This window comes from Mustela putorius, unplaced genomic scaffold, assembly GCF_011764305.1.
Source record: "Mustela putorius furo isolate JIRA1106 unplaced genomic scaffold, ASM1176430v1.1 tig00001059_pilon_pilon_pilon, whole genome shotgun sequence".
Lineage (NCBI taxonomy): Eukaryota > Metazoa > Chordata > Mammalia > Carnivora > Mustelidae > Mustela > Mustela putorius.
In genome coordinates this window covers 2,292,241-2,306,498 of record NW_025421553.1, presented here as the reverse complement: position 1 = coordinate 2,306,498, position 14,258 = coordinate 2,292,241, and the positions used below count along the sequence as shown (strand labels likewise).

Here is a 14,258-nt window from a genome sequence, read left to right as displayed (position 1 = left end):
AATCCCAGGACCCTGGGACCATGATCTGATCTGAAGGCAGTCACTTGATCAACTGAACCTCCCAGGTGTCCTAGGTCCTTGCTCATTTTAAATCAGATTATGTGGGAGTTTTTGTTGTTGAGTCATAGAAGTTCCTTATATATTTTGGATCTCAACCCTTTATCCACTATGTCATTTGCAAATAACTTCTTCCATTCAGTAGGATGCCTTTCTGTTTGGTGTTGGTTTCCTTCACTGTGCAAATGCTTTTTATGTTGATGTAGTCCCAATAGCTTGTTTTTGCTTTTGTTTCCTTTGTCTGAGGAGCCATTATCTAGAAACATGATGTTAAGATCAGTGCCAAGGAGGTTATTGACTATTATTTTCTATTAGGAGTTTTATGCTTTCAAGTCTCACATTTAGGTTTTTAATCTTTTTTGAGTTTATTTCTGTGTATGGTGTTAGAAAGTGGTCTAGTCTTATTCTTTCACGTGTAGCCATCCAGTTTTCCCAGCACCATTTGTTGAAGAGACAGTCTTTTACCCATTGTACATTCTGGCCACCTTAGTTGTAGGTTAATTGACCGTGTACGTGTATGTTTGTTTCTGGGCTCTCTATTCTGTTCCATTGCTCTGTGTGTCTGTTTTTATTCCTGTGCCTTACTGTTTTGATGATTACAGTATTATAATAATCTTGAAGTTTGGAATTGTGATACCTCCAGTTTTGTTATTCTTTCTCAAGATTGATTTGTTATATGTAGGGGTTCTTTTGTAGTTCGATACAAATTTCAGGATTGTTCTAGTCCTGAGAAGAATGCTGTTGGTATTTTGATAGGGATTAGCTTGAATATGTAGATAGCTTTGTGCAGTATTCACATTTTAACGGTATTAATTCTTCCAGTCCATGAACATGGGGTATCTTTCCATTTGTTTGTGTTGTCTTTAATTTCTTTCATCAGTGTTTTATAATTTTCAGAGTACAGGTCTTTCACCTATGCGTTTAAGTTTATTCCCAGGTATTTTAGGCTTGTTGGTGTAATTTTAAATGTAATTGTTATATTAATTTTTCTTTCTGCTGCTTCATTATTAGTGTATAGAAATGCAACAGATTTCTGTATATTGATTTATATTCTGCAACATTACTAAATTTACTTTCAGCAGTTTTTTGGTGGCGTTTTTAGGGTTTTCTCTGTGTAGTGTCATGTCACCTGAGAATAGTGACAGTTTTACTTCTTCCTTACCAGTCTGGATGCCTTTTATTTCTTTATCTTGTCTGGTTGTCGTGGCTTAGACTTCCAGTACTATGTTGAGTAGAAGTGACAAAGTGTACATCCTTGTCTTATTCCTGACCTTAGGAGAAAAGCTCTCAGTTTTTCATCACTGAGAGTATGATATTAGCTGTGGGTTTTTCATAATATGGCCTTTATTATGTTGAGGAGTGTTTTTTCAAAACCCAATTTTTTGACAGTTTTTTTTTATCATGAAGTCAGATTTTTGTCAAAAACTTTTTCTGCTTATGTTGAGATGATCTTATGATTTTTATCCTTCCTTTTGTTAATGTGGCATAGTCTCTTGATTGATTTACAGATAGTGAACTATCCTTACATTAGCAGAATAAATCCCACTTGATTGTGTGTGAAAGATACTTCTAATGTATTGTTTTATGCAGTTTGCTACTATTTTGTTGAAGATTTTTGAATCTGTGGTCATCAGGAATTTTGGCTCTAGTTTTCTGTTTTGTAGTGCCTCTGTCTGGATTTAGTATGAAGATAATGTTGGCTTCTTATAATGTCTTTGAAAGCTTTCCTTCCTCTTCTATATTTTGAAATAGTTTGACAGTGCTGTTAACCCTTCTTAAAGTGTTTGGTAGAACTCACCTATGAGTCCATCTGGTCCTGGACTTTACTTTGTTGGGAGTTTTTTGATTACTGATTCGATTTCATTATGATAAATTGGTCTGTTCAGATTTTCTGTTTCTTCCAGGTTCAGTTTTAAAAGATGGTATGTTTCTAGGAACTGATCTATGTCTTCTAGGTTGTCCAGTTTACTGGCATATAATTTTTCACAGTAGTTTTCAAAGAACTAGCTCTTGGTTTCATTGATCTTTTCTATTGTTTTGTTTTGTTTTTTGTTTTTTTTTCTTAGTTTCTGTGTCATTTATTTCTGCTCTAATCTTTATTTTTTCCTTTCTTCTACTAACTTTCTGCTTTTTTTGTTCTTCCTTTTCTAGTTGCTTTATGTGTGCGGCTAGATTAGTTGAGACTTTTTTTTTGTTTCTTGAGAAAGGCTTCTGTTGCTGTAAGTTTCCCTCTTAGAACTGCTTTAGCTGTGGCCCCAAGATTTTGGACCATAGTGTTTTCATTTCTGTCCATATGTTTTATTGTCCCTTTAAATTCTTTTTAAGATTTTACTTATTTATTTGAGAGAGAACCCTAGAGCATGAGCAGGGGGAAGAGTTGGAGGGAGAGGGAGAAGCAACTCCTTGCTGAGCCGAGAGCACAATGTGGGGCTCAATCTCAGGACCCTGGAATCATGACCTGAACGGAAGGCGGATGCTTAACTGATTGAGCCACCCAGGCGCCCCTCCTCTTTAATTTCTTTATTGCTCCATGAGTCACTTAACAGCATGTTATTTAACCTCCATGTGTTTGTGGGGTTTTTTTTTTCCAGTTTTCAATTTTTCTTATAACTGATTTCTAGTTTCATAATGTTATGGTCAGAATCAAATGCCTAATATGATTTCAGTCTCATTAAATTTATCGACACTTGTTTTGTGGCCTAACATGTGATCTCTCCTGGAGGATGTTCTCTATACACTTGAAAAGAATGTATATTCTGTTGGTTTGGGAAGGAATGTCCTGTTTATATCTGGGAAGTTTATCTGGTCTAATGTGTTGTTCAGAGACACTGTTTCCTTATTGATCTTCTTCCTGGGTGATCTAGCCATTGAGGTAAGGAGCATGTTGAAGTCTCTTCTATTATTGTAGCACTGTCAGTGTCTCCCTTTATGTCTGTTATTATTTGCTCTATATATTTCGGTTCCCTAATGTTGGCTGTATAGGTATTTATGATTGTTACATCCTCTTGTTAGAATGACCCCGTCATCATTCTGTAATGTCCTTGTTTGTCTTTTATTACAGCATTTGTTTTAAAATCTGTCTCATCTGCTCTAAGTATTGTTGTCTAAAATTCTTTCTTCCTCCATTTCTATGGAATATTTTCTTCCACCCCTTCATTTTCAGTCTGTATGTGTCTTTAGGTCTGAAGTGAGTTTCTTGTAGGCAGCACGTAGATGGGTCTTGTTTTTTGTCCATTTCATCACTTCCTGTGATTGGAACAGTTAGAGCACATTTAAAGCAATTATTCATAGGTATTATGGCCATTTTGTTAACTGTTTTCTGGTTGCTTTTATAGTCCTTTCTTTCTTTCTTTTCTTACTCTCTTTCCTTGTGATCAACTTTCTGTTGTGTTATTCTTGGCTTTCTTTTTCTTTCTTTCTTTCTTTTTTTTTTTTTGTGTGTGTGTGTGTGTGTCTGTAATAGGTCTTTGGTTTGTGGTTACCATGAAGTTCACATATAACATCTCAAGTATATAGCAGTCTATATTAAGTTGATGGTCACTTAAGACCCACATTTTTTTTCTTTCTTTTTAATGAGACAGGTACATGAGTGGGGAGGGGCAGAGGGAGAGAGAGAGAGACAATCTTAAACAGTCTTCACTCACGTGGAGCTCAATCTACAACACGGGGTTCAGTCTCACGACTCTGAGATTATGACCTAAGCTGAAGTCAAGAGTTGGACACAACTGACTGACCCACCCAGGTGCCCCCAGACATGTTCTGAAAGAACTTCATTGATTCTCCCCTCCTCATATTTTCATCTTTTATTTTGTGAATCCCCTTATGTATCTTTTTTTTTTTTTAGATGTATTTGATTTACTCCTTTTGTCTTTTAACCACCATACTAGCTTTATAAGTGATGGGTCTATTACTTTTATAGTGTGTTTGCTTTTCCTCGTGAAATTTTTTCCTTTCATCATTTTCTTCTAAACATGGCCTTTTCCTTTCCACTTAAACAATTCCTTTAACATTCTTACAAGGCCAGTTTACTGGTGATGACCTCCTTGCACTTCTCTTTTCTGGGAAACGTAGTATTTCTCATTCCAGTGAAAATCTTGCCAGGTAGAATATTTTTTCCTTTCAGCACCTTGAAGGTATCATGCCACTCTCTTCTGATACCTCAAGTTTGTTCTGCAACATCAGCTGACAGCCTTATAGGGTTTTCCCTGTACATAAATAGTTGCTTCTCTTTTGCTGCTTTTATAATTCTCTTTTTATCTTCCAACTTTGACATTTTATTTTATTTTGAAGATTTATTTATTTGTTTGAGAGAGGAGGGAGGGGCAAAGGAAGGGGGAAAGAGAGACAGTCTCAGGCAGATTCCCTGTGAGCAGGGAGCCCGATGCAGGGCTTGATCCCATGACCCTGAGATCATCAACCTAAGCTGAGATCGAGAGTCGGCTGCTTAACTGACTCAGGAGCCCCTCTTTGGCGTTTTGATTATTATATGTTTTGATATGGATGTCCGTCCTTGAGTTCAACTTGTTTGGAATTCCTTATGTATCCTGAACCTGGATGTCCCTTTACTTTTCCCTGGTTAGGGAAGTTGTTAGCTGTTGTTTGTTACTTGAAAAAACAAGTAAGTTTTCTGCCCCACTTATCTCTCTCTTCTCCCTGTGCATCTCTGTATGCAAATGTTTGTTCCCAGATATCCGAGATATGGATGTTATCCAAGATAACCCATCACCTGTCATTAAAAAAGGAAATTCTTTTTTCCTTTCGCTTTTTATCTTGGATGCTTGCCCTCACCCTGTCTTCCATTTGCTGGTTTCTTCTGTATCCTCTCATCTACAGCCGATTCCCGCCAGTGTATTTCCATTTTACTTGCTGTATTCTTCGATTCTCACTGGTTCCTTGTTGTATTTTGTGTTTGTTGCGATTCTCACTGGATTCATCCACTTTTCTCTCTCCTCTGGGGAGGATCTTTATAACCATAACGTTGAACTGTTTATCACCTAGACTGGTTTTCTGTGTTTCATTTAGTTCTTTTTCTGAGGTTTGGTCTTGTACTTTCATTTGGAGCACATTCCTCTCTCTCGTCATTTTAAAAAAATTATTTATTTATTTATTTATTTGACAGAGATCACAAGTAGGCAGAGAGACAGGCAGAGAGAGGGGAAGGGAAGCAGGCTCCTGGCCAAGCAGAGAGCCCGAGGTGGGGCTTGATCCCAGGACCCTGGGATCATGTCCTGAGCCAAAGGCTGAGGCTTAACCCACTGAGCCACCCAGGTGCCCCTCTCTTATCATTTGTTTTGAATTTCTTTGTATCTGTGAATTAGGTGGAACTACTACTTCTTCAAAACTTGAAGGAATGACCTTGTGTATGCTCATCCCCTGTGGAGACTGTGTGTGCCCACTAACTGTGGTTGGCTGCCTAGAACTGTGACTAGTATGGACTGAGAGTCCAAGGACACTTTGTACTAGGGCTGCCCTGGTGGGATGGCTAGAGCTGATGTGTGCATGAGCTGGGGAAGTCCCAGGGCTCTCTGCGCAGAGGGCATCTCTGCAGGATAGCTTAAGCTGAAGTGGGTGCCAACTGTCGGGTCCGGAGGCTCTCCGCTTAGAGGGCACCCTGGAAGGACAGCCCAAACTGAAATGTGTCTGGGCTGAGTTAGTTCCAGACTCTGATGAGGGCATCCAGGAGGCCAGCTGAAGTTGAACTGCGTAAAAAGCCAGGGTATTCTGGGGTGCTCCATGCCCCCTGTGAGTTGTTTGGAGACAAAGTGGTGTGGGCCTGGAGTCTTCTGAGGTGCTTTGCACCTGTGTCACCTTGGTGGAAAGGCTGGGGCTATGGTGAGCACTGACCAGGTGTCCTGTAGTGTTTCACACTGAGGCTGGTATGGATTGAGCAAGGGGCTCAGTGAGGCAGCTGGCTGACTCGGGCGCCCATACACTGCTCCTGTCCATGCCGTCAGGGTGGAGATGAAACATAAATTGTGGTGCCCACCAGCCCCTTCAACCCACAGAGAATTCCAGCCGCTCCCCTGCTGTTGGGTCGGGCCCTAGGGCTGGATCTTTCATGTTGCTCTTAGAAACTGTGGTTTTTTTTTTTTATCCCTGTCCCCCAAGGTCGATGAATTTGCTCTAGGTCCCCCCACCACTCTCCCTCCTCACCGCAGTTTGCATCATCAGGATCAGTTCCCTTTGCACCCATGTCCCCAGCTCTCAGCATTCTCTGTGTGGTTTCTCCATGTTTTGGTGTGTGGAAGCTGCTGAGTTAGCACTTAGTTCTTCAAGAGCAACTGATCTATACAAACAGATACAGATTTGGTGTATCCACGGTGAAGGTGAGTTCAGGGTGTTCCTACACTGCCTTCTTGGAGTGGAACTCCCAAGATTGCATTTTTTTAAATGGAATAATACACATATTTAATGGAATAATAGATATTTAATGTCATATAATATTTCATTGTATATATACACTGCATTTTCTTTATCCATTCAATATATACCTAGTTTGTTTCCATATTTTGGCTGTTCTATATACCTAGTTTGTTTCCATATTTTGGCTGTTAGGATTAATGCTACAATGTCCCATTTACATAGGAGCATGTGTATATTTTTGAGTTAGTGTTTTTAGGTTTTACTGGATAAATATAAAGCAGTGGAGTTACTGGATCCTATGGTAGCTCTCTGCTTAATTTTTTGAGGACCCTTCATATGTTTTCTATAGTGATTGCACCAGTTTACATAGTCATCACCAGTGTAAGAGGGCTCCCACTTTTCATGTCCTAACCAGCATTTACCATGTCTTGTTCTTTTGATAATAGCCATTCTAACAGGTAAAGGTGATCTCTCACGGTGATGCTGATTTACATTTACTTGATGGTTAGTGATACTGAGAATCTTTTCACACATCTGTTGGTTATCTGTATGTCTTTAGAAAAATGTCTGTTCAGTCCTTCAGCCCATCTTTTAATCACGTTGTTTGTTTTGCTATTCAGTTGTGTGAGTTTATGTATTAAATGTTATTCCCTTCTCAGATACATGATTTGCAAATATTTTCTCTTATTCAATAAGTTGCCTTTTCATTTTCTTGATGGTTTCCTTTGCTGTGGAGAAGCTTTTTTGTTATGGAGTCCCACTTGTTTATTTTTTTCTTTTATGGTATTTGTTTCTGATGTCAGATCTTAAAAGTCATTGCCACGACCAGTGCCAAGAAGCACACTGCCCATGTTTTCTTCTAGAAATTTTATGGTTTCAGGTTCTATGTTCAAGTCTTTAATCAATTTTGAGTTGAATTTTGTGTACAGAGTAAGAGGTCCATTTCCATTCTTTTGCATGTGGCTGTCCTGTTTTTCTAATACTTTATTGAAAACACTTGTTTTTTCATGATAAATTTTTGGCTCCTTTGTCATAAATTACTGGCCATATATGCATGGGTTTATTTCTGGACTCTACTCTTTTCCATTCATCCATATGTCTGTTTTTATCCCAATAGCATACTGTGTTGATTACTATAGTTTGATAATACAGTTTGAAATCAGGGAGCATGATGCTTCCATCTTTGTTCTTTCTCAGGATGCTTTGGCTATGTTTTTTTGTGATTCCATGCAAATGTTATTTGCATGCGGTTCCATGCTGTTCTATTTCTATGAAAAATGGCATTGGAATTTTGATGGGGATTGCATTACATCTACAGATTGCTTTGGTAAGGCTTAGCATTTGGAACATATAAAGGATGGTAGAAACTCAGTGGTCAGAGATGCTTCATTTAATGTCCCTAATTTTTTAGTTTAGTTAAAAACTGCTAATATTAACATTATTTGCAGGGATAGTTTTAAAAGAGGCACGTAAAAAGAACATTATGCCACTGGGCTCCTTTGTGAGACGATCAGGCTATGAATCCCAAATGATAGCATAACTATTACCAGAGTGTAGAATTTTGACTTAAAAAAATGCTTGAGGGGTGCCTCACTGGCTCAGTCAGTGGAGCATGCAACTCTTGATCTTAGGGTTGTGAGTTCAAGCCCCACTATGGGTGTATTTTTACCTAAAAATAAAATCTTTTTAAAAAATATTTTATTTATTATTTGAGAGACAGAGAGAGACAGTGAGAGAGAGCATGAGAGAGGAGAAGGTTAGAGGAAGAAGCAGACTCCCTGTGGAGGTGGGAGCCTGATGCGGGACTCGATCCCAGGACTCCAGGATCATGACCTGAGCTGAAGGCAGTCATTTAACCAACTGAGCCATCCAGGCACCCCCTAAAAATCTTAAAAAAAATAATACTTGAGAGTAAAATCACCTGAGCTATCTATAATCTGTTAGTGTCCCTGACCTTCAGGTCACCAGAAACAAACAAGGAGAGCATCACTTGAATTTCACTATTAAGACACATAAAACAAAACCATGAAAGAGAAAATTTACACTTAAGTGGGAAAATTTTCAGTCTGATGCCATGAATTTATGAATTAGGATGAGTTGTGGAAGACAAAAAAACAAATGTGCCTGGCTGGCTTAGGCCGAGGAGCGTGGAACTCTTGATCTCAGGGTTGTGAGTCTAAGCCCCACTTTGGGTGTAGATTATTTAAAATAAAAAATAAAATCCTTTTTTTTTTTTTTTAAAGATTTTATTTATTTGACAGACGGAGATCACAAATAGGCAGAGAGGCAGGCAGAGAGAGCGGGGAAAGCAGGCTCTCCGTTGAGCAGAGAGCCCGATGCGGGGCTCGATTCTGGGACCCCGGGATCATGACCCGAGCCGAAGGCAGAGGCTCTAATACACAGAGCCACCCAGGCACCCCTAAAAATAAAATCTTAAAGGAAAATACGTCTGTGATGTTTTCAAAGAATTGCATAAATGAATACCTGGGAAATGTCTTGGAGTGTTGTGGAGTCTATGTAGGAAAGTATCTTAAATATTCACAAAGCTTGAGAGATCAATAATAATTGCATTTTTAGTTTATGTGAAGTTGCTGGTTTCTGCTCATCCAAATAGTATATATTTCATCATAAATGATGAAATATATATTAGGATGCACAGAAGTAGAAATACAACCAGTTAATCTCTTTTTAAGTTGTTGTTTTTTCTGAAAGGTAATGCTGAAGTTTTAAAACGTAAGGTATATGCTGGACATTTGCTGTTATTGGGACGGCTCAACGTCTGGAACTCTTTTCTACTTTAGAATTCCCTAAAGGGCGCCTGAGTGGCTCAGTGGGTTAAGCCGCTGCCTTCAGCTCAGGTCATGATCTCGGGGTCCTGGGATTGAGTCCCGAATCGGCCCCTGGGATTGAGTCCCGCATCAGGCTCTCTGCTCAGCAGGGAGCCTGCTTCCCTTCCTCTCTCTCTGCCTGCCTCTCTGTCTACTTGTGATCTCTCTCTGTCAAATAAATAAATAAAATCTTTAAAAAAAAAAAAAGAATTCTCTAAATTGTTTTTCAAAGATTTTATTTATTTATTTGACAGAGATCACAAGTAGGCAGAGAGACAGGCAGAGAGAAAGGAGGAAGCAGGCTCCGCGCCAAGTGGAGAGCCCGACATGGGGCTCGATCCCAGGACCCTAGGATCATGACCTGAACCGAAGGCAAAGGCCTTAACCCACTGAGCCACCCAGGCACCCCATAGAATTCCCTACATTTTTAATCTCGGTGGTAGAGGCTGAAAAATCCCAGATGCTTACTCCCCCATGCTTCCTTGGATAATAAGTAGGCATATGACCTGCATATTGGACTGGCATATGGACATCATTCAGACCCATCTGTACCAGATTTAGATTTAGGAGCTATTAATGAAAAAGAAAAAACAAAAGTAAAACAAAATAAAACAAAAAACCAAGTAACAGCATACCCAGAGCAAAAATAGTCACTATAATTTAAAAATGATGTGTTCTCTCTTTGGGGAAAAACTGTGGTGCATGTTGGAATGACAACTAAAGAAGGCGCTCGTGGTACAGAACTAGGGGCTGTGTTATGGGCTGGGTGGGCACAATAGTAAGATCTCCTTCCCTGCTGAGAGCCATGTAATGTTTCTGATCAACTTCTCTGATTAACAAAAGGTAGTAACTGCTCATTGTACCAAATTTAGAGAAGATAGGCAATGTCAGTGTCAGAAATCATAATTTCTGAAGAAATTCCTATATATATGTGTCTATACACATACATACATGTATATATATGATATGTGTATACATGTCTATACACATATATATAGGAATTTCTTCAGAAATTATGATCATACCATATAGTCTTGTGCCTCACATTTTAATGGTATATTTGATGCCATTCTTAGACAATGCTTTGACAGTTCTCCATAGTTCTATGATTTAATTGTTCTGCTATTGAATGCTTAAAATCTGTAGTATTTTGCAGTCATAATTTCTCAAAGAATATTCTTGCATATAAATCTTAGATTAGATCTCTGCCTATTGCTTCAGGATAAATTCCTAGAGAGATTACCAATTCCTGAAATTCAGACCTTTTTTTGGCAAGTGTACTCTTTAATCCTCATCACCTGTGTCACCTATTCCCCCCATCTACCTCCCCTCTGGTAGCCATCAGTTTGTTCTCGGGGGTTGAGTCTTTTTCTTGGTGTCTCTATTTTTTCCCTTTGTTCTTCTATTTCTTAAATTCCTTATATGAGTGAAATCAGGTGGTTTTGTTTTTCTCTGACAGAATTATTTCACTTAGCATAACACCCTCTAGCTCCATCCATGTGATTGCAAATGGCAAGATTTCATTCCTCTTTATAGCTGAATAATATTCCATTGTTATGTATACACACAGTGATATATACGTATTATTCTCTCATATATCACTGTCTCTCTGTATCACTTCTTCATCTTTCAATGGGCACTTGGGCTGCTGCTGTAATTTGGCTATTGTAAATAATGCTGCTATAAGCAGGAGTGCATGTATCCCTTTGAAATAAGTCATTTTATATCCACTGTGGGTAAATATGCAGTAGTGTGATTCCCGAATCATAGGGTAGTTGTATTTTTAACTTTCTGAGGAAGCGCCATACTGTTTTCCAGAGTGACTGCACCAGTTTGCATTTCCACCAACAGTGCACAAGGGTTCTTTTTCCTCCACATTCTCACCAACACCTGTTGTGTCTTGTGTTTTTTATTTTAGCTATTCTGACAGTTGTGAGGTGATGGATCATTGTACTTTTCTTTGCATTTCCCTGACGGTCAGTGATGCTGAACATCTTTTCATGTGTCTGTTTACTATCTGGATGTCTTCTTTTGGGGGGGTGTAAGTTCTTTATATTTTTTAGGTACTAATTCTTTATTGGATGTGTTATTTGCAAATACCTTCTCCTATTCTGAAGGTTGCCTTTTAGTTTTGTTTTCTTTACTGTGAAATTTAAACCTTTTAATACATTGGGTATTTAATATAATACATTGGGCATACAAAGCTTTTCATATGTTGTAAAATTTCTCTGTATAGGTGTAGGTAGTTTACCCATTCTTGAATTTCTAATGGGTTTGGACTATACTGACTTAGAACTTTTATGAAACTGGAATGTCAGACATGAGAACATTTTGAAAAAGAATGAATATGGCCCTTGTTATGAGAGTATACTATTGGCATGACACTGATGGGCTCTAGAGATATCATATTTGATCCTCTCAGTGATACTTTTTGTTGGTACTTTTAGTCACATACATAAAACGGGGGAAAAGGACAAAGATCTCCAGGTCACACAACTTATAAAGCATGAACCCAAGAATAAAGCATTATTTTTATGATTTAAAAGTTCATTTTCTTTCCCCTGTATCATTGCCACCCCAGAATTTAAAATTATTTTGAAGTTTTGAAATGGATACTTGGGAAGAGAGAAGTATGGGTGAGTTGGAAATAGTAGAGAGGAGGGGAGAAGCAGTTAAAAAGGCCACGTTGTCTTAGTTAAATGAGTTTACAAATGGACAGAACACAGTGTTAGCAGGGCATTTTAGCCAATGAGTATTTATTAAAAGCCGGGGGTGTGGGGTGGTGCACCAGGCACAGTTCTTGTCCAACAGGCTAACAAATATAAATGATGTAACCAATTCATTTATTAGCTTATCTGATTAAACAAAGTACATTTCATAGAAATGATTATAAAATGCATTGCCAATAGAAACAGAGTATCATTTATATTACAGATCTTATGGTACCTAAATAATTAATAAAACCCAGCCAACCCATATGGTAAATAGAAGTTAGGAAACCGCCAGTCACTTCTTCTGGTCAGCAAGAGAGAAGCATTCATTTGTCATGCTGGGAGGGGTTTCAGCATTCCATGCAGGCAGCCTGTTTCAAAACTAACATCATCCACCTATAAACTTAAAAATTCAGCGTTTTTCATCCAGTATCAAATCATATTGTACTTTTTGGTTTAAAGATTAGTTTTGGTTTTGAGTAAGTTTAATTTAGTACTTCAGTTGCATGTGGTCATAGATTCTTGATCTGGGCCGGGTGACGATCAGTCCAATTAAGTATTAGTTACAGGAACAAAGCACAACATAAACGGGGTACTTCTAATCTGCTTTGTGATATTCTTGTCCGTACTGAATTGAGAAGGTATGCAGGGTGATTTAAAGCAGAACAGAACAGCAGAAGGGCGGAAAAGAAAAAAAAAAAAATGCTGGTGTTCTTTGAGGCAAGTCTGTTTTGGAGAACCAGGGCTCATTCTTGAAAGGACCGTATCAGGTTTTTGGCACATGATCTCTCCCTTCGTTGGAACGCTGGTTCAGAGGGGTGTAAAGGAGAGAAAAGGAGCACAGAAAGGACTAAAAAGGCACGGAGTGGAGTGTGTTTGCTGATACAGTCACGAGAACTGTGGCACCATAATCACCCGAGAGTGTCCACCAGGCCCTTCCAGAGACCTCCAGACCTGGGTCTGTTTTGTTCGGGCAGCAGCACTGAAAACTTCCTCAGAGAGACAGGGTCAATGTTTATTGCACAGGAACCAGAATTATTCCCCCTCCCCCCCTTCCTGAGCTGGAGACCTCCAAGTGCAAACATGGCTGGGGATGCTGGTCAGCCCGCTCCTCTGGCCAGCAGGGAGCGCTCCACCAGAATGCCTCGGGGAGCACCTTCTCCAAAGGGATGCGCGAGCGAGGTATCATGTCGGCCTGAACGATTGACCCGGTCTGTCAGTCACCATTCTCAAGCAGCTTCTGGAGGTTGTTTTGTATCTGGAAATAACAAGAGAGAAGTTCCTGTTCCTAAATAGAATGGCTTCTACCAAGAGCCCATTTGCCATGATCTGGATAATGTCTGAGATTCATCTATTCTACGTTGAATAAAAAGCGGCTCCCACATTCAGTGGAGATCAGGCAAATGCTGCTTAATGGAAATAAACTCTGTTGATAATCCACTTTAAGATGAAAAAAAAGGGGGGGGGGGCTAAAAACGAAGAGTGGCACAAAGATGCAAATGTTAGGAGAGACCAAAAGAAATCAGATGGAAGGAAAAGAACAAAAAGCCTTCACAGCACCATGTGTGACCTAAATACAGATAATGGGAAACTGAGCCTTATGGAGCATGTGTGTCCTGTGGTGTCTGACTCAAACCATCAAAGTTGAACACTCCTACGAGATATTACCCATTTCCCAGAAGACTGAGTTTCACAGGCCCAGGTCCGTGACATATCTTTGGATCTTGAGACCACAGGACAGTGTTGGGCATTAGAAATGTGCTCAGTAGATATTTGCTGAGTAAGTGAACTTTCAGGAATTCTAAGCAAGGAATTCTCAACAAGCAGTATGGTGATGGGAGTGGGGAACCCCATGAAAGAAAAGATACACACACACACACGTGTTTGTGTGTGTGTGTGTGTGTATATATATATATATATATACACAAATCCTTTTTTTTTTTTTTTTTTTGAGAGAGTGAGTACAAGCACAAGGTGGGAGAGGGAGAGAGAAACTCCAGCAGACTCCCCACTGAGCCGGATATGGGGCTCCATCGAGCCACCTGGAGATCATGACCTGAGCTGAAAACAAGAGTCAGATGCTCCACTGACTGAGCCACCCAGGTGCCCCAGGTAGTATCTACTTCCTTTTTTTTTTTTTTTAATTTTATTTATTTATTTGACAGAGATCACAAGCAGGCAGAGAGAAAGGTGGGGGAAGCAGGCTCCCTGCCGAGGAGAAAGCCTAACACGGGGCTCGATCCCAGGACCCTGAGATCATAACCCGAGCCAAAGGCAGAGGCTTTAACCCCCTGAGCCC

At 39.5% G+C, this 14,258-nt stretch overlaps 1 protein-coding gene across 13 annotated transcripts in view; it reads right to left on the bottom strand.

Moving 5' to 3' along the window:
* Positions 1-11,976: 11,976 nt before the first annotated feature.
* Positions 11,977-14,258, bottom strand: part of GRAMD2B (GRAM domain containing 2B) — a 113,333-nt gene continuing 111,051 nt past the window's right edge. For all 13 annotated transcript variants that reach the window (XM_013060852.2, XM_004761335.3, XM_013060851.2 and 10 more), the window contains one exon: positions 11,977-13,217. In XM_013060852.2, coding sequence (XP_012916306.1) covers positions 13,176-13,217 — 42 coding nt within the window. In that variant the 3' untranslated portion in view covers positions 11,977-13,175. The remainder of the gene's footprint in view (positions 13,218-14,258) is intronic.